This window comes from Vulpes vulpes, unplaced genomic scaffold, assembly GCF_048418805.1.
Source record: "Vulpes vulpes isolate BD-2025 unplaced genomic scaffold, VulVul3 u000000751, whole genome shotgun sequence".
In the NCBI taxonomy this organism is placed as follows: domain Eukaryota; kingdom Metazoa; phylum Chordata; class Mammalia; order Carnivora; family Canidae; genus Vulpes; species Vulpes vulpes.
Genome location: NW_027325824.1, coordinates 70050 through 87560, shown reverse-complemented (window position 1 = coordinate 87560; position 17511 = coordinate 70050). Strand labels below are relative to the sequence as shown.

The window sequence follows — 17511 nt, the reverse complement described above, 5'->3', positions numbered from 1 at the left end:
AAGGTCTCCTAGTATAAGTGTATTATTATCTAAGTATGTCTTAACTTTGGGTATTAATTGATTGATATACTTGGCAACTCCCACATTCGGGGCATAAATATTCATGATTGTTAGGTCCTCTTGTTGGATAGATTTTTAAAGTATGATATAGTGTCCCTCTTCATCTCTTACTGCATTCTTTGGGATAAACTTTAATTTATCTCATATAAGGAATGCTACCCCAGCTTTCTTTTGAGGACCATTTGAATGGTAAATGGTTCTGGAGCCTTTCATTTTCAGGCTGGAGGTGTCCTTCGGTCTAAAATGAGTCTCTTGTAGACAGCAAAGAGATGGGTCTTGCTTTTTTATCCAGTCTGAAACCCTGCATCTTTTGATGGGATCATTTAGCCCATTCACATTCAGAGTTACTATGGAAAGATACGAATTTAGTGTCATTGTAATACCTATTCAGTCCTTGTTTTATGGATTATTTCTTTGGGCTTCCTCTTTCTTTTACAGGGTCCCCCTTAATATTTCTTGCAAAGCTGGTTTGGTGGTCACACATTCTTTCAGTTTCTGCCTATCTTGGAACCTCTTTATCTTTCCTTCTATTCTGAATGAGAGCCTTGCTGGATAAAGTATTCTTGGCTGCATGTTCTTCACATTTAGGATCCTGAGTATATCCTGCCAGCACTTTCTGTCCTGGCAGGTCTGCTCCCCATATATGTTAGGTATGTCTTGTAGGACAACTTTTCATGTGCTTATTGTCTACTTCTATATTTCTTGGAGAATTGCCTTTTCAAATTGTTTCCCCATTTTTAAAATTTACTTAATTATTTAATTATTATTGACTTGTAAATGTTCATTAATTTCTGGATACAGTATAGATTGTATTTCATTTAATTTTTAAGTGTTTTTTTCACCATATCATTATTTTTAATGTCTAGCATTTATCATAGGAGGGTTAGAACTTTCTACCCAACTCAAGTTTATAAATTTTCAATTGGCTTTGAAGCCAATAGGGATACTTCTTGTCTAATTTGGTTTCTGGAAAGACTTCATTCAGGTCCTCAATTGTCATCTGATCAAATGGAATTATTTTCTTCATCTTCTCCAGCTCTTTTTCATATTCTTCAATCCTGGCCTTTGAGAGAAACAAAAACTCAGCAGAGCTTTTCACATCTTCTTTTTCCTCAGCATCCGCTGGGACAGTGTATTTATCCTCCAGCACAGAAACCTTCAGGGCATTAAACCACTTCTCAAAGTCATCTACCAAGCCCGGCTTTGCCACATGGCCTTGTAGTAAGCCCAGTTGATAGCAGATGGTTTCTCAGGAAGAGTAGTCAACCTGGAGGTAAGCTTGTCATTCCAGGATTTCAGAGAGTTCACAATGCCCTTTTGGTTTTGGGGTGTGAGCTCTCTAAAAGCTACCCAGTCAATGGTTTTTAGAGCACATTTTCACCCAGCCATCTTGAGATCCTTCACCGACCCCGCTTAAAAGTTTTTATTTAGGGATGCCTGGGTGGCTCAGTGGTTGAGCATCTGCCTTTGGCTTGGGGTTTGATCCTGGGATCACAGGATTGAGTCCTGCATCTGGTCCCTGCAGGGATCATGCTTCTCCCACTGCCTATGTCTCTGCCTCTCTTTCTGTGTCTCTCATGAATAAAGAACTAAAAAAATTTTTTTTAAAGTTTTTATTTAGGGGCAGCCCAGGTGGCTCAGCTTGATGCTCAGTTTGACACTGCCTTCAGCCCAGGGTGTGATCCTGGGGATCCGAGATCGAGTCCCACATCAGGACCCTGCATGGAGTCTGCTTCTCCCTCTGCCTGTGTCTTTGCCTCTCTCTCTCTCTTTCTCTGTGTGTGTGTGTGTGTGTCTGTGTCTCTCATCAATAAATAAATTAAAAAAATCTTTTAAAAAAGTTTTTATTTAAATTCCAGTTAGTTAACACACAGTATAATATCAGTTTCAGGTGCACAGTATAGTGACTCAACACTTCTCTATAACACTCAGTGCTCATCACTAGTGTACTCCTTAATCTTCATCACCTATTTAACCCATTCCCACACCCACCTCCCCTCTGGTAATCATGAGTTTGTTCTGTATAGTTAAGAATCTGTTCATTAATTTGTCTCTCTTTTTTCTTTTTCCCCTGTATGATCATTTCAATAGATGCAGAAAAAGCATTTGACAAAGTACAACATCCATTTATGATAAAAACCCTAAACAAAGTAGGTTCATAGGGAACATACCTCAACATAATAAAGGCCATATATGAAAAACCCACAGGTAATATCATCCTCAATGAGGACAAACTGAAAGCTTTTCTTTATGGTCAGGAATAAGACAGGAGTGTCCACTCTCATCACTGTTATTTAACATGGTACTGGAAGTCCTATCAGACAACAAAAAGAAATAAAAGGCATCCAAATCAGAAAGGAAGAAGTAAAACTTTCACTCTTTGCCTATGACACAATTATATATATAGAAAACCCCAAAGACTACACCAAAATATTGCTAGAACTCATAACATGAATTCAGCAAAGTTGAAAGATACAAAGCCAATGTACAGAAATCTGTTGAATTTCTATACACCAATAATGAAGCAGCAGAAAGAGAAATGAAGGAATCATTCGCATTTTCAATTGCACGAAAAAACCACATAAGATACCTAGGAATAAACCTAACCAAAGAGGTGGAAGACCTGTACCCTGAGAAGTATAAAACACTTATGAAAGAAATTGAAGATGGCACAATGAATTGGAAAGACATTCCATGCTCATGGATTGGAAGAACAAATATTTTCAAAATGTCTATACTATCCAAAGACATCTATACATGTAACGCAATCCCTATCAATATGCCAACAGCACTTTTCACAGAGCTAGAACAAACCATCCTAAAATTTATATGGAACCACAAGATCTCAAATAGCCAAATAAACCTTTAAAAAGAAAAGCAAAGCTGGAAGCTGTCAGAATGACTAAAATCAATAACATAAGAAAAAACAGGTTTTGGCAAGGATGTGGAGAAAGGGGAACTCTCTTGCATGGTTGGTGGGAATGTGAACCAGGAAGTCACTCTGGAAAACAGCATGGAGGCTCCTCAAAAACAAAACTAGAGGGACACCTGAGTGGCTCAGCAATTGAGCATCTGCCTTTGGCTCCGGATGTGATCCTGGAGTCGTGGGATCGAGTCCCACATAGGGCTTCCTGCATGGAGCCTGCTTCTCTCTCTGCCTGTGTCTCTGCCTCTCTATATCTGTGTCTCTCATGAATAAATAAATAAATAAATAAATAATCTTAAAAAATAGAATTACCCTAAACAAACAAACAAAAAGAATTACCCTATGATCCAGCAATTGCACTACTAGGTATTTACCTAAAGAATACAAAAACACTAATTCAAAAGGATACATGCACCCTGATATTTATAGGAGCATTATGTACAACAGCCAAATTATGAAACAACCCAAGTGTCTTAACCGATGAATGGATAGAGAAGATGTGGTATATATACATTATGGAATATTACTTGGCCATAAAAAATAAAATCTTGCCATTTGCAATGGCATGGTAGGAGCTAGAGAGTATATGTGAAATAAGTCAGAGAAAGACATATATGATATGATTTCACTCACATGTGGAATTTAAGAAACAAAGAAGATTGATCATTTTACTTTTAAAGATTTTATTTGTTTGAGAGAGAGATATAGAGAGCAAGCACGGGGAGGGGCAGAGGGACAGGGAGAGGCAGAGAATCTCAAGCAGACTCTGCACTGAGTGTGGAACCCAATGTGGAGCTTGATCTCATGGTCGAGATCACGACCTGAGCCAAAAACCGTGAATCACTCAACTTGACTGAGCAACCCAGGTGCCTCAGATTATTGATCGTTTTAAAGAGCCAACTTTTTCTATTGTTTTTATAATTTTTCATTTTTCATTCTATTCTTTTATATTACCTTCTTTTTTAAAAGTAGTTTCTACACTCAGTGTTGGGCTCGAACTTACAAGCCTGAGATGGAGTCACATGCTCTAGCAACTGAGCCAGCCAGGCACCCCATATATCACCTTCTTTTTTGCTTGCTTTGTGTTTACTTTGGTCTTCTTTTTATAGAAACTTATAATTATGAATTGTCCTTTAGGCTCTGCTTTAGCTGAATCTCAAGTTTTGGTGTTTTGATTATATCCATCTCAAAGTTTTTTTCTAATTTCCATTGTGACTTTTTTCTTTGATCCATTGGTTATTTAAGGATGTATTGCCTAATTTCCACATATTCATGAGTTTCCCACATTTCTCTCTATTGTTGATTTCTGATTTAATTCCATTTTTGTTAGAGAACATAATTTCAATTTTCAAAGTCTGTTGAAGCATGTTTATAGCCTAGCATTATGGTCTGTTTTGGAAAAGGTTCCCTCTACTTGACAGAATGAATATTTTGCTGTTGTTGGTGGAGTGGTCTTTAGATGTATGTTAGTTTAGTTGTTTTATAGTACTGTTCCCTTGTTTAAACTAGTAAGCTGGAACTACCAGGCCCTTCTTAATTACTCACCATTAAGATTCCCATTGTTTCAAAAATGCTCTTAGGCATGAATTTTTCTAAGCTCTTTCCCAAATAAATTCAGTCCCTACAAGCAAAGCTTCTGTGCTTAGTTCTCATGACTTGCCTCTTCAACTAGGCAGAAACTCCAGACAACTGTACTGGAACAGAGGGTGGTTATAGGAGGCCACTTCTCCTGCAGTAACATCCCACTGGACACTGAGGGGGAGAAGGTAGTCCCTGGTTATTTCAGCTTGCCTGTCTCCATGTAGAAACTTTGCCATACAAAGGTGCTGAGGCAGAGAAGGTGGGATCCCACTATTCTTGGCATGTCATGCCTAAGGGTAAGACCTCATTCTGTAATTGGGAGTTTGTCCTCTAGCCCAAGCTTGCTTGGAATATCACTTCTGCAACAGCACTTCTGCTGCGGGGAAACAGAAACACTGGTGGCCTTGTCCTGGAGTGAAGGCATAGCCCTAGACTAGCAGCTGGGGGGATTGGGAGCCCCCATCTTCTTGGGCACATCCATATCTGGAGTAGAGCTTGTCACATGGAGCTGGGGGAGATGGCATAGCTCAAATGCCACAGATTCTCATGATTTTTATAGAGATTTAATAGATTTTCTTGAACAGATCTTTATTCACTTGCTGTGTGCCCTTATGCCAACTTCTTGGGACTTTAAATGTGTGTGTGTGTGTGTGTGTGTGTGTGTGTGTATGTATGTAATTGTCGCCAATAAAATGGTATTTCACAGGGGAATGGGTCCACCAAGATCCTCACAGAACCCTCTGGAAGTCCTGCACCTATCCTTGAATGTTCATAATCTTCACTGTCCCCTCTCTACAGTCTCTCCTAGATGACATTGTATATACCTACCTTTTCACCCACTGCTCATTTACTGATGACTCCAAAACCTCTATCTCCAACTCATTCTTCTTTTCTAAGCTGCATGTGTGTGTGTGTGTGTGTATTTCCAGCCTTGTGGACATCTCCAAGTTAATATCCTTTGGTTACCAGAAACTAGCAGTTATAAAATTAATCCCATGTTCTTTTCATCCCCAGGGAATGGTATCATTAACTCTGTTCCTCCAGTGAGACAGATCAATGATATCTACCTCTCTTTCATTTCCAAAATCCAATTAATCACCTTATGCCCCTTTAAACCCTAAAATGTAGTCATTTCTATCAACGTGGTCAACATGCTTGTTCAGGTCACCATCATTTCTCACCCACACTATCACCACAATCTCCTCTCCCTTTCAAGCAATTTTCTACTCTTCAGGCAAATTGATGTCATGTCTCCTTTCCCCAAATCCCTGAAAAAGTTGCATCAGACCCGATATAATCTGGCTTTTCCTTACCCCACTGGCTTCATGTCTAGAAGATCCTTTCTTCTTCTCTGAACCTTCAGATTATGTTCTAGACATAATGAAAAAGTTCCTATTTCTAAAAGCACCATATTTTTATATAGCTTCCAGAACCTCACATCTGCTCTTCTCTCTTCCTGGAACACCCCCACCCCCAACTATTTCTCCTAAGACCTGTTCATCCTTCAGGTGTCAAATTATATGGTGTTTCCTCTGAGAATATTCTTACCAAACTAAGTTAGTTCCCCCACTATGTGCTGGCAGAGCCCACAGAATCCCCACTATCATAAAAACACTTGGTACATTTTGTTGGGATTTCTGTCTCTCCAATACAGTGAGAGCTCCATGAAGACAGGGGCCATGTCTGATTTGCCCAATTCACGTACCTCTAGAAGTAACAGAATTCTTGGCCTAGAGTTCTAATAGTTCTGAATAGTTGTTTATCACAGCTAAAGCTCAGTTGTAGGGATGGAGATATCATATAAATGCAAATACTTTCCTATTTATCTACCAGGTTAGATGAAAAAAAAACACAACTTAAAGAACTAAAAATTTTACTGATTGGAACATGCTATGGAAAGCATGAGAGAATCTTTCTTCTTATATACAACATATTAATATTTAATTCAGTATTAGAAAAATTTTACTGATTGGAACATGCTATGGAAAGCATGAGAGAATCTTTCTTCTTATATACAACATATTAATATTTAATTCAGTATTAGAATATGGTAATTCAAAATAGATTTGGACAGTGGGGTATCCTTGGGTAGCAGAGTGTTCCTGGGAAAGGTTTCTTTGCTCTAAATAGAATACACCGAGGATTGGGCTAATTCATAAAATGTCCACTAGGGAGATAGATGTCACTGCTGGTACCATATACAGGTTTCCCCCACTATCCAACGGTAGAGCATTCCTATGAAATCTCTCATAAACTGGCAGAAAGTGGAGAAGAGATTACCATTCATTTATATGGAAAATTTTTTGAGTGTTCCCAGACCCAAAAATAACCTCTTGGGTTTTCTGATACCTTAAGACACATCTTGCTAATAAATGTAATGGAAATAAAGTACAGATGCTCACAGATACATTTCAAAGCTATTTGTGGCTTCATGCAGAAATGTTGAGTATAGTTCCCAGGGAAGGAACTTGGTGGGGCCACTCTCACTGCTGGGGTGTACACTGCCCTATAAGGGGTTGCTGCAAAACAAACACTGAACACCATTGTTGCTTTTTTCTCCCTTTTTTTTTTGGCAAAAGCAAGAATTTTCTTCAGATTTCTTTCATTTAGCAAAAACAGGTACAGTAGTCCCTCCTTATTCACAGGGAATATGTTCCAAGACCCCCAAGTGGATACCTGAAACCAAGCATAATACCAAACCCTACATATACTGTTTTTTTCCTATACATACATACATATGATAAAGTTTAATTTGTAAATTAGGCACAGTAAGAGATGAACAATAACTGATAATAAAATATAAGAATTATAACATATAATAAGTTATGTGAATGTGGTCAAAATAATCTTCTTGTACTGTACTTACCCTTCTTGTGATGATGTGAGATGATAAAATAATGCCTACATGATGAGATAAAGTGAGGTGACTTATACAGGCATTGTGATGTAGTATTAAGTTACTATTGACTTTCTGATGATAGGTCAGAGGATTATCTGTTCCTGGAACATGGTTGACTGTGGGTAAATAAAACTTCAGAAAGCAAAACCATGGGTAATGGGGGGGCTACTGTACTAATGTAGGCTTTTCATTAAAAAGAAGGGCCTAATCTGAACTTTTGAAAAGTGGAAGATACTTATACTAAGAATGACTCTGCAGTCTATTTGTCTTTTTAACAGTCAAAAAAACAAGATCTAAGTTTGAGTGGGTAGACAAAAGGAAAAGAGAATTGTTACCAATCCTGTTCTAAATCCTCTATACCCTCAGCATTGGCCCCAAATAAATCTAAACTTCCAGAGGTCCTGATCTGCTTCTTCATACTGCTGTGTAGGCTTGTACAGGGAAAGGTGTTAAGTCTTCTTGTACTGTGGGCGGGCTTTTTGGTTCCCCATGTTTACCATCCAGAAGAAGGTAGAGCACCAAATTCACTATATTGTCAGTCTTATCTTTTTTAAGATTTTATTTATTTATTTATTCATGAGAGACACAAAGAGAGAGGCAGAAACATTGGCAGAGGGAGAAGCAGGCTCCATGCAGGTAGCCCAATGTGGGACTCGATCCCAGGACTCCAGGATCACGCCCTAAGCTGAAGGCAGACGCTCAACCGCTGAGCCACCCAGGCCTCCCCAGTCTTGTTTATTCTTAGTATAGAACATGAACTTTGGAATACTATAAAACTGAACTTTCATCCCCAACCCATCACAGCTCCTTGATCCATTCCATTAATTTCAGGTTCACTTCTTTGATTCTGGGACTATATATTTAACATACCTTAAGTACTGGTTAGAGATTGAGTTGCAGGAAAAGCTCTCCCTTCTCCATGGGTATGGTAATCATTTTGTACAAGATTTGAAATTGTACTCTCAGCTCTTGGTAGTGATGGGGGGGTGGGGGATGGAAGATGTCCCTAGGCCATTTGGAGTCAGCCAGTGCTAGGGAACTAGTCTAGCATTGGAACCTAGAAAATGTATGACCTGTGCAATAGTTATAAATTGTGCTTTTGTATTACATTTCCTCACATAACCTGGTAATCTTCAGTAAAATCTTATTAAAATTTAATCTGGTCTCTTGTGTGTTGCAGGAAATTAGGGAAATATGAGGATACATCTTGGAGTAGAAAGAAGAGGGAGAACAGGATTCCATTCCCAGAGTCCAGAATAGTGGTGTCCTTGTTTAACAGTTAAAAACCACTGTGCCCAGAGGGGCAGCAACCTAATGAGGATCAGAGGCTACAGAGAGATAGTGATATGGTAGCTTGCTGAGGATCCAGAGAAGATAGAAGGAACTTCCTGGAAAACAAAAGAGTAGCAAGCCTACTTTTAGCCAATATATTGCAACTGTGTGACTTATTAAAGTGGCACCACCTCTGAATCGATGCCTCCCATTCCTACCAGTTTGGTGAGCAGAAAGTGTATGTGGAAATTAGGAAACAAAAAAACAAAAACAAAACAGGGTTGTCATGCATCAGGAGTAAAAGGCATGGTTTGGATTTCAGACTCAAGTTTTGAGCTGCACATGCGCAGGACAGAAGTAGCAAAAAATGGTGTAATGGCCTTAAGCATTAGCCTAAAAAATTCTGAGGAACAAGGTACTACCTATGTGGTACATGCTTAACAATAAAAGGGGTCATGGATTTTTGAAAATATTCTGGTGGGAAGGGGGCTCACTTGTGCCATCTGCTTGGGTAACATATATTTGAAGAGAAAAAGGCTGGAATATATTTATATATATATATTTTTCAAATATGGCTATTCTGGGTAGGGGGATCATGTGTGATTTTTTTATTAATTTGCTCTGGAGGGAATTCTCAAAATTTCCTGAAATTAAGATAAATTAATTTCCTAATCAGAAAAAATTTAGTTTTTTTAAAGCTAAATTGTAGAGGGGTACCTGGGTGGCTCAGTGATTGAGCATCTGCCTTTGGCTTAGGGCATGGTCCCGTGGTCCTGAGATCGAGTCCCAAAACAGGCTCCCTGGGGGGAGCCTGCTTCTCCCTCTGCCTATGTCTCTGCCTCTCTGTGTGCCTCTCATGAATAAATAAATAAAATCGTTTTTTTTTTTTAAAAAAAGGCTAAATTGTAGAATGGGAGTACTGTCCCACCTGGAACCTAAGTTCATGTCCACCATTGGGGTTCAAAGTTTTCGGGTCATGTTTGGCGTGTTGATGAGGCTAAAAGTCTTTTTGCAAGTTGAACTGGGAGACTTCCAAGGAAATAATTCATATTAAAGGAAGAGCAAGTCTACCAATATGTTTAGTTCAGGAACAAAGCCTAGGTTTTTGAAGAGGAGGGGTGAGTGTGTCTATCTGGGCTATAGATCCGACTTCTAACCAGCCTTCCCTACTTAAGTTTTAAGGATAGCAAGGGCCTACAAATAGACAATGAAGAATTGTTTTTCAATTTTTATTATAGAAAATTTCAAATATATACAAAAGTATAGAGAACAGTATAATGAACTCCCAAATATCTGTTACATGGCTTCAAAAATTATAAACTTACCACCAATCTTATTTCATCTATATGCTCACCTACCCCACCCTCAGATTATTTTGAAGCAAATACCAGTAGCATATCATTTCATCTGTAAAATTTATGGTACGTTTCTTTAAAAGATAAAGATTAAAAAAAAACATAACCAGAGGACCATATCACATCTACAAAAAAAAAAAAAAAACAATAAATTGAGAGATGTGTGATTTCAATTCTGTAAGGACTGAGTTAACAATTAGTTAACTTTTTTTCTTTTTTTTTTTTTTTCCTTTGTGGCATCTTTAGTTTTCTATCTGGTACACGAACACGGTCAGAAAAATCAGCTGCACTGGAACACTTCAGTCAATTGTAAAACAGAGGGCACACGGACATGGATGGGCAGGGGTGGCAATTCCAGACCGGCTTCCCCCAAAGGGCTTGTGCTCCAAGCCCGCAACCAGAGGGTGCTCTGGGAAAGACTGTGCAGCGCATCTCTGGTGAGGAGAGACAAGGACCAGTTACAAAGGGACTGCAGCCGGGCATGAGTTTATTGGCTTCTGGCCTCACGCTCCTGCTTGATGAAGTTGATTAGCCCGTTCGTGGAAGAGTCGCGAGAGGTGACTGGGCTACTGCCATCAAGTTCAGGCTCAATTTTCTTGGCCAGCTGCTTTCCCAGCTCCACCCCCCACTGGTCAAAGCTGCTGATGTCCCAGATGACACCCTGAACGAAAATCTTGTGCTCGTACATCGCAATCAAGGCTCCCAGAATGAATGGCGTGAGCTTGGTGAACACAATAGAATTTGTTGGGCGATTCCCTTCAAAGACCTTGTGTGGCAACAGCTTCTCTAAGTCCTCTGGACTCTTTCCTGCGGCCTGCAGCTCCTTCCGGGCCTCCTCTGTCGACTTCCCCTTCATCAGGGCCTCAGTTTGGGCCAAAAAGTTGGCCAGGAGGATCTTGTGAAATATTTCACTGGTACCATGCGGGTGTAACACTCACCTAAAATGGAACTCATGTTTTTTCTGATGTAATTGCTTTTATAAATGCAAAGGAAAGAAAACTACCATATTAAAGCCACTTTGAGACCTTTGCAGGAAGCTGGGTAAGAGTGCTGACATTACACATCCCATGGCAAAACTCCATAAGACTATCCCTAAACATCTTTGTCCTTTTCTTAAAGTTGCTCTCTGGAGACAGCTGACCCAAGTCCTCCCTATATAAATTCTTCATATTCTGTCCCCACCTCTGACAGGAATTTTTTTCTTCAATGCCTTTTCTAAGTGGTAACAATTCAGCTGTCTCTCAGTCCTCCATATTCTCACATGCAGAGACCAGGTAGAACGAGAACCCAGCTAAGTGTGTTGGAAAGGGGTTGAAAATTGGCCAACAGAATCAGTAAGAGATGCAAAAGAAACCTAGGCAAAGTAAGTGGTATAATTAACTTTGGAAACTGCCTATACTGCAGTTTTTGTTGGCTCTGGCATCAAATAATACAGTATACTGTATACTGAACCTATAAAATGAGAAAAACAATCTTCTTTAAAGGCATGTTAAGATTACATGAAAGAAGTGCTTAGGGCGTTGCAAAAACATTAAATAAGTCATTTGTATATTATCTTAAAATTTATTTTTATAAAAATTCACAATATTGTGTTCACTGTATTTTATAGCAGTTTTATAGCAAGTGCTATTTTTCGAATAAAAATTTCAGCAAAGTAACAACAGTACAAAAATACTGAAGTTGTTACACAAAGGAGTGATTCTACAAAATATTGCCCTATGTGATGGGGTAATCTCAAAATGGTGCTAGCCACTGTGTGATATGACATAGAAATATGAGTAATAATTCTTGCCCTTGAACATCTTACAACTGGCTTGAAAAGTTTCTGAAACACATGATACAGGAAAGCCACATACATGATGCCTAGACAGCATATATTCTACTAGCACCAGATTGAAACAGGAAAGTTCTGCCATATGGTGATAACAAAATATGAATTGAATCAAAGAATCGATGATGTCACTCATATTTCAAGTAGTGTTTCATATACAGAATATGCAAAGATTAAGAAATCATGGTCTTTGCTCTCAAGGATATCAGTCTAATGGAGAAGGCAGACACATTAAAAAAAAAAGCACAACAAAGGGCTATAGGTGTTGAAGTAAGAGTGTTCGTGTACAATAGTATAACAACCAGGGCAAGAGTTGTCAGTGGAATAGATGGATAAGGAGTGTCCCAAGATGTAGGAGGAAAATCAGATGAGCTGTCTCCTTGGAAACGCTCACCTCTACTTGAAAAGTCCATTGATCAATGGTTCACATCAATGATTCTTTCAAGCAATACTGAAATCTTTGCTGTTCATCTGGAAAAACAAACCAACATATAATTAGCAGGTATATATACTAATTTAACAGTTCCTCCAATTGACAAATTTATAAAGGGCCTATTATCTGCATCACTCACTTTGCCTTGGGAAAGTCTTCACAGAATAATCAAATGCAGGTGCAATTTAAGTCTGAATCAGTAGCTGAGGGAGTTCCAAGTTATATTATGAAACAGAAAAGTCAGGAAAGCAATGCTACTACAAGTTTTGCAGAAAAGATAGGTGGTCATGTAAAACAAAAAATTTTAAATTCCATGTTCTGGACTATAGGCTTATGGAAATAATTCAGGCTAGTCCCCACCCATCAAAAGGTCTGTGGTCTAGCCACACAACCATGCAAATAAGTAAACTGTGAGAACCATGAACCATTACACACAGAAGAAAGTATCTTAATCCAGTGGTCAGGAAAGACTTCCCATTGGAGTTTATAAAGTATCTATTTTTATTATCTCAAATTTTATATTTTAAAAAACCCTGAGCATCAGATAGTTAGATAACTTGGCTGAAGTTAGGGTGAGCAAGAACTGGAGCCAGGTTTCCAACCCTAAGCCTGTCTAACTTAAAAACCCCAACTGTAGTTTGTATCACACCAAACTGTCTCCTAAAAATATCATGTTTTACTTGTTATCATAGTGACTTTTCCAGTTCTCTCATAGTGTTCTTTGCCCAGGAACATTTAAAATCTGCTAAAATACAGTATAACAGTTTATCAGGAGACAGCTGCCAAGAAAATATTTAAAAACTCTGGTGGTGCCTGGTGGCTCTCCCACATGGGATGCCTGTAAGTAAAAGCTCTTGCTTAGCCAAATATACTGTGTGTGTATGCATGTGTGTGTATATATACACACATCATTTCTTGAAAAAAAGTACACTTTATAGACAGAGCATCAAGTATTTCCAGTTCACCTATGTGTCTATATTAACCCCCAATGTGAAAACATTAACAAGAATAAACTATTTGACCTGCTGAAAATGTAAGCCATTTATAAAACATGCAGAAAATAAATTTCTGATGCATGTCTGCAACCTTAATTATCTGTGGAGTACTCCTTTCCCTTTTTTATCAAGGGGAGAGCTGAAAAACCAAACAATGTTCAAGTGAATTTTTAACAATCTTAGAAGGAAAAGAAATCCAAACTGTGCCTCAATTTTTGGAGTGCTGAGGTGTTGGAAATTTTCTATATACTAACTCTGGTTACCTGTTTTGGCCTGAAACTCTTGGTCTTAAAGAGAAAAAAAGAATCTCCTTGGAACTTTTAACTATTCTGACAAGGCTAGGCTCCAGAAAGTATTTCACAAAAACCACTTAAATGAACCTAACAGTCAATCCTGAAAAATATGACTTATTCTAAATGTTTGTCAAAAAGGAAGGAAAAAAGCTCACAACATATTTATAGGCTAATAATATGAACACTGGATTTTTGCCTTTGTTACATACTTAAGAACCAAATAAAATAATGCAGTATTACCTCCATGAATAACAAGTACAAGTTAAGTAAGCCTCCAAGACATTTGTGGCAGCATTTCAGGTGGAAGGGGTTTTCATTGACAAAAATATATAAAATAAAAATCCAACATGTCTGCTCTGTTAAGGTAGAACTTAAGAATCTTCTTGAATAACTAGGTTACTGGGGAAAGATATATTAGGGTCAATGTGAGGTTGTTTGAAATTAAACGTGCTCAAATAGATATTAAATACATACCACTTTTTTTAAAAGATTTTATTTATTGATGAGAGACACAGAGAGAGAGGCAGATACATTGGCAGAGGGAAAAGCAGGCTCCATGCAGGTAGCCCAATCTGGGACTCCATCCTGGGACCCCGGACCACACCCTAAGCCGAAGGCAGACGCTCAACTGATGAGCCACCCAGGCATCCCTACATAACACTTTTTAAGAGAAAAAAAATAGAAAAAAATTAAATAGCCATATTTTATCAAACTATATAATTCAGATGATGAAACTGTCACTGGTTTTAAAAACTTACTCATTTTTTAGTTTACTTTGATAGCTTTACTACGGAAAATATTTTGTGAATTGAAACCTGTACTTCATCTGTGCTTAAATTTGTAACAAGACTTGTTTCCAAAATAGTGGCATCAAATTTCTTTAGAAAGTACAACAGTTCCAAAAAAAAGAAAGTACAACAGAACTCACTTTTTAACACCAATTTATAAACGTATTGTAATTTGTAGAATTACATTACAAACCAAATGGAGAAAAAACTGAGTATTTCGAAAAGTAAAACAAACAACACAAGGGGGCAGCACAAAAAAGTTTATAATCTAAATCTCAACCGACAAATTTCAAAAATAGAACTATTCTATAGTCTTAAAAGATAAGAAAGCAAATACTAATTAGGAGGAGAAATGCAATTGCCTTTGAGTTACAGGTAATGTTAATTTCCTAATCTGAATTCTGATTACATACATGTATTTACTATCTAAAAATTGATTAAGCTGTACAGTTAAGATTTGTGCATTGCTCTGTGTGTTGAAAAACAGCATAATAACTTTTAAGAAAAAGTAACTTAAATTTTCAGCAGTAATTGTGTTTAAAACAGGTTATTTTGACTAACAAAATTTTAAATGACCATTATTTTCTACTTTATATTCATTAATTACTGGAATGTTTTTAAAATGTTTAAGTGTTATATGTGGCATTAACTTTCCATCCCTAATACCCTCTTCACAAAGGTTTTACTTCTACCTAACTGCTGACATGGCTAAGAGAATAAACGTAGTTTAAGAAGACAGACCTATGTATTTTAAACAAGATTCCTGATTTCAAACAACTACTGAAGCAAATGCAAGAGCTTTTAATTAGATGCCCCCAAAAAGTTTGACCTGTGACACACAAAGAAAATTATCCTAAATCTTTAAGAGAGATTGTTCAGGGGTTCGGACAGTTTAAGAAGTCTGTAAAAGCTGAGTAGCAACACGGGTTCCTCACTGGATTGGGATGTAATCACCATATAAATTCCACTCCTATGGTTACTGGTAGTCAGGAAGGTTAACTGGAATGTCACAAAATTCAAATATGTGAAATAACTTTCTTTCAAAGACTAGTTTATATTGAGAAAACCATGGTTGCTCTACAGTATTAAGAAATGGGCAATGGAGTTGGAAGCTGAACACGCTAAATTACACTCGATGAATACAGTTTTCATGACAGTATGTACATATCAGGATATGTTTGGCTAACAATACTTTCCCAAGAAGATACTCAGTGTATAAAGTAATATAATCTGAAACTACATTTGGGCTATATGGGAAACGGCCATTTCAAATATGCAGCAACAAATGACCACTGGTCAGAATTCTTTTGAAAATGAAATCATAAAAAAAAAAAAAAAAGAAAATGAAATCATGTACGTATGGGTAAAGAAACTTCTGAAAAGGGCAAATTAGATCACATTACTGAACCGAAAATTGTTGCCCACTGTGGAAAGACCACAAGATGTAAAATTTCTTAAATACTTTAAAAAAATATATAGATCTATATCTATCTGACCTTTAAACCAATTTCCATCACGAAAGGGCTTGCTAGCAAGGTCTAATGCTGCGAATGAGAAAGCAAAAAATACAGATGCCACACAACCAAGATGTTCAGATTTTAAAGGCCTTCACTCCAAAACAAACCACAAGATTGGTACCAAGAACACGCACGCGCGCACACACACACGTGTGTGCAATGTAATAAACTACAGCATCAACACACACACACAAAGGGCTGGGCAAGCAGTTAAGGCACCTTTAAAAAAAAAAAAAAAACATGTGGTTTAGGATTTAGGAAATCTGTTACAGTGCTACCAAGCAGCAATTTTGAAAGCATCTGAAAAACGTGCAAATTGTCTGAAAACTGTCTGGCAACCGAGACAGTTTGCAAGCGTGATTCAGAGGTCTGCCAAGGAAACAAAAGAAGCCCCCCTCCTCTCCCCGTGAGACCGCAAAGGAATGAGAGGTGCTCCGGGCACTATGTATTCTAAGATAGGCGGAAAGCAGAAGTCTGTGCAGGAGCCGTACATACTAGGGATCGCTCTGTGGCAGGGACGCGGCCACGGAGTTTCCATTGGTTGGGGAACCGCCCAGCTTTAGTTTTTCCAGATATTCGGCATGCACGGGCTTGTGGCACTGGAGAACCTTGATCGCATCTTCGATTTTGAACCACTCTCGCTTCCTCCCAATGCTAACCGAATCTTCCCAATCCTCCAGAATCTCAGTGACAGTCAGTACGTACACGTACGTTCTGTGCTTGCGGTCTTGGTTCTGCTCGAAAATGCCCAGGAGCCGGCCTAACTTCCCCTTCACTCCCGCCTCTTCGTACACCTCTCGGACTGCTGCACCGCCCGGCTCCTCCTCGGGCTCCATGCCCCCGCCCGGCACGATCCAGCGGTCCGGGTACCGACTGCTACTCACTAACAGCACCTCGTCCTCGCGCTCGCTCCGGAAGCACAGGCACGCCGCTCGCTTCTTGAACCCCTCCGGGTCGTAGGTGCGCGTCTGGTTCGGCTTGCACTTCATCCTCTGGGCCGTCCGCTCCCGCCGCTCGCCGCCGCTGCTGCCTGAGGTGCCGGGGACAGAAAGAGCTGAGTAGAGGTGCAAAGAGAGAAAGCGCTCTAGCCCTGAGTCCCAGGAACCCGAGGAGAGATGGGGCTGGGGCGGGGGCGGGGGCGGGGGCGGGGGCGGGCGAGGTACGTCAGTTAGCTCGTCCCTCGTGCGGGCCGGAGGGTCCCGAGCGCAGCCGCCTGAGCGGACGAGGCGCCGCCGCCCCCCGCGCGCGCCGCCGCCCCCGCGCCTGCCGCCGCCGTCGCGGCGGGTCTGCCACTCCGCACACAGCCCACCCGCGGCTCCTGTGGGCGTCTTTTTCCCTCCTCAGCCGCCCGGCAGGGGTTGAGGGAGGTGAGGCGCATTCGCGTGCGCGTCCGCGTCCACGTCCACATTCACGTGCGCGTTCACGTTGGAGGGCGAGGGGCGGAGGCGGGGGTCTCGCTGCTCCCGCAGCGCGTGAGGCGCCTCGGGCCCACTGCGCAGGCGCCCCGCACCTCCCAGGCTGGGAATCTCTTTCCTCAGGGAGTTCAATTCCCGCGCTGTGA

At 39.7% G+C, this 17511-nt stretch overlaps 1 protein-coding gene and 1 pseudogene across 4 annotated transcripts in view; both read right to left on the bottom strand.

Moving 5' to 3' along the window:
- Positions 1–10563: 10563 nt before the first annotated feature.
- LOC112912320 (glucose-6-phosphate isomerase pseudogene) lies at positions 10564–11279 on the bottom strand (annotated as a pseudogene).
- The window catches only part of NUDT11 (nudix hydrolase 11), a 17819-nt gene continuing 10871 nt past the window's right edge, over positions 10564–17511 (bottom strand). Inside the window, exons 1-2 of one of the 4 annotated variants that reach the window (XM_025989040.2) lie at positions 16446–17185; positions 10564–12395 (exon numbers count right to left, since the gene is read on the bottom strand). In XM_025989040.2, the coding sequence (XP_025844825.1) occupies position 12395; positions 16446–16939 (495 nt within the window). In that variant the 5' untranslated portion in view covers positions 16940–17185 and the 3' untranslated portion in view covers positions 10564–12394. Of the gene's footprint in view, positions 12396–14122; positions 17430–17511 lie in introns of those variants that run through there. The other 3 variants (XM_072746409.1, XM_072746408.1, XM_025989039.2) reach the window with 3 other exon arrangements.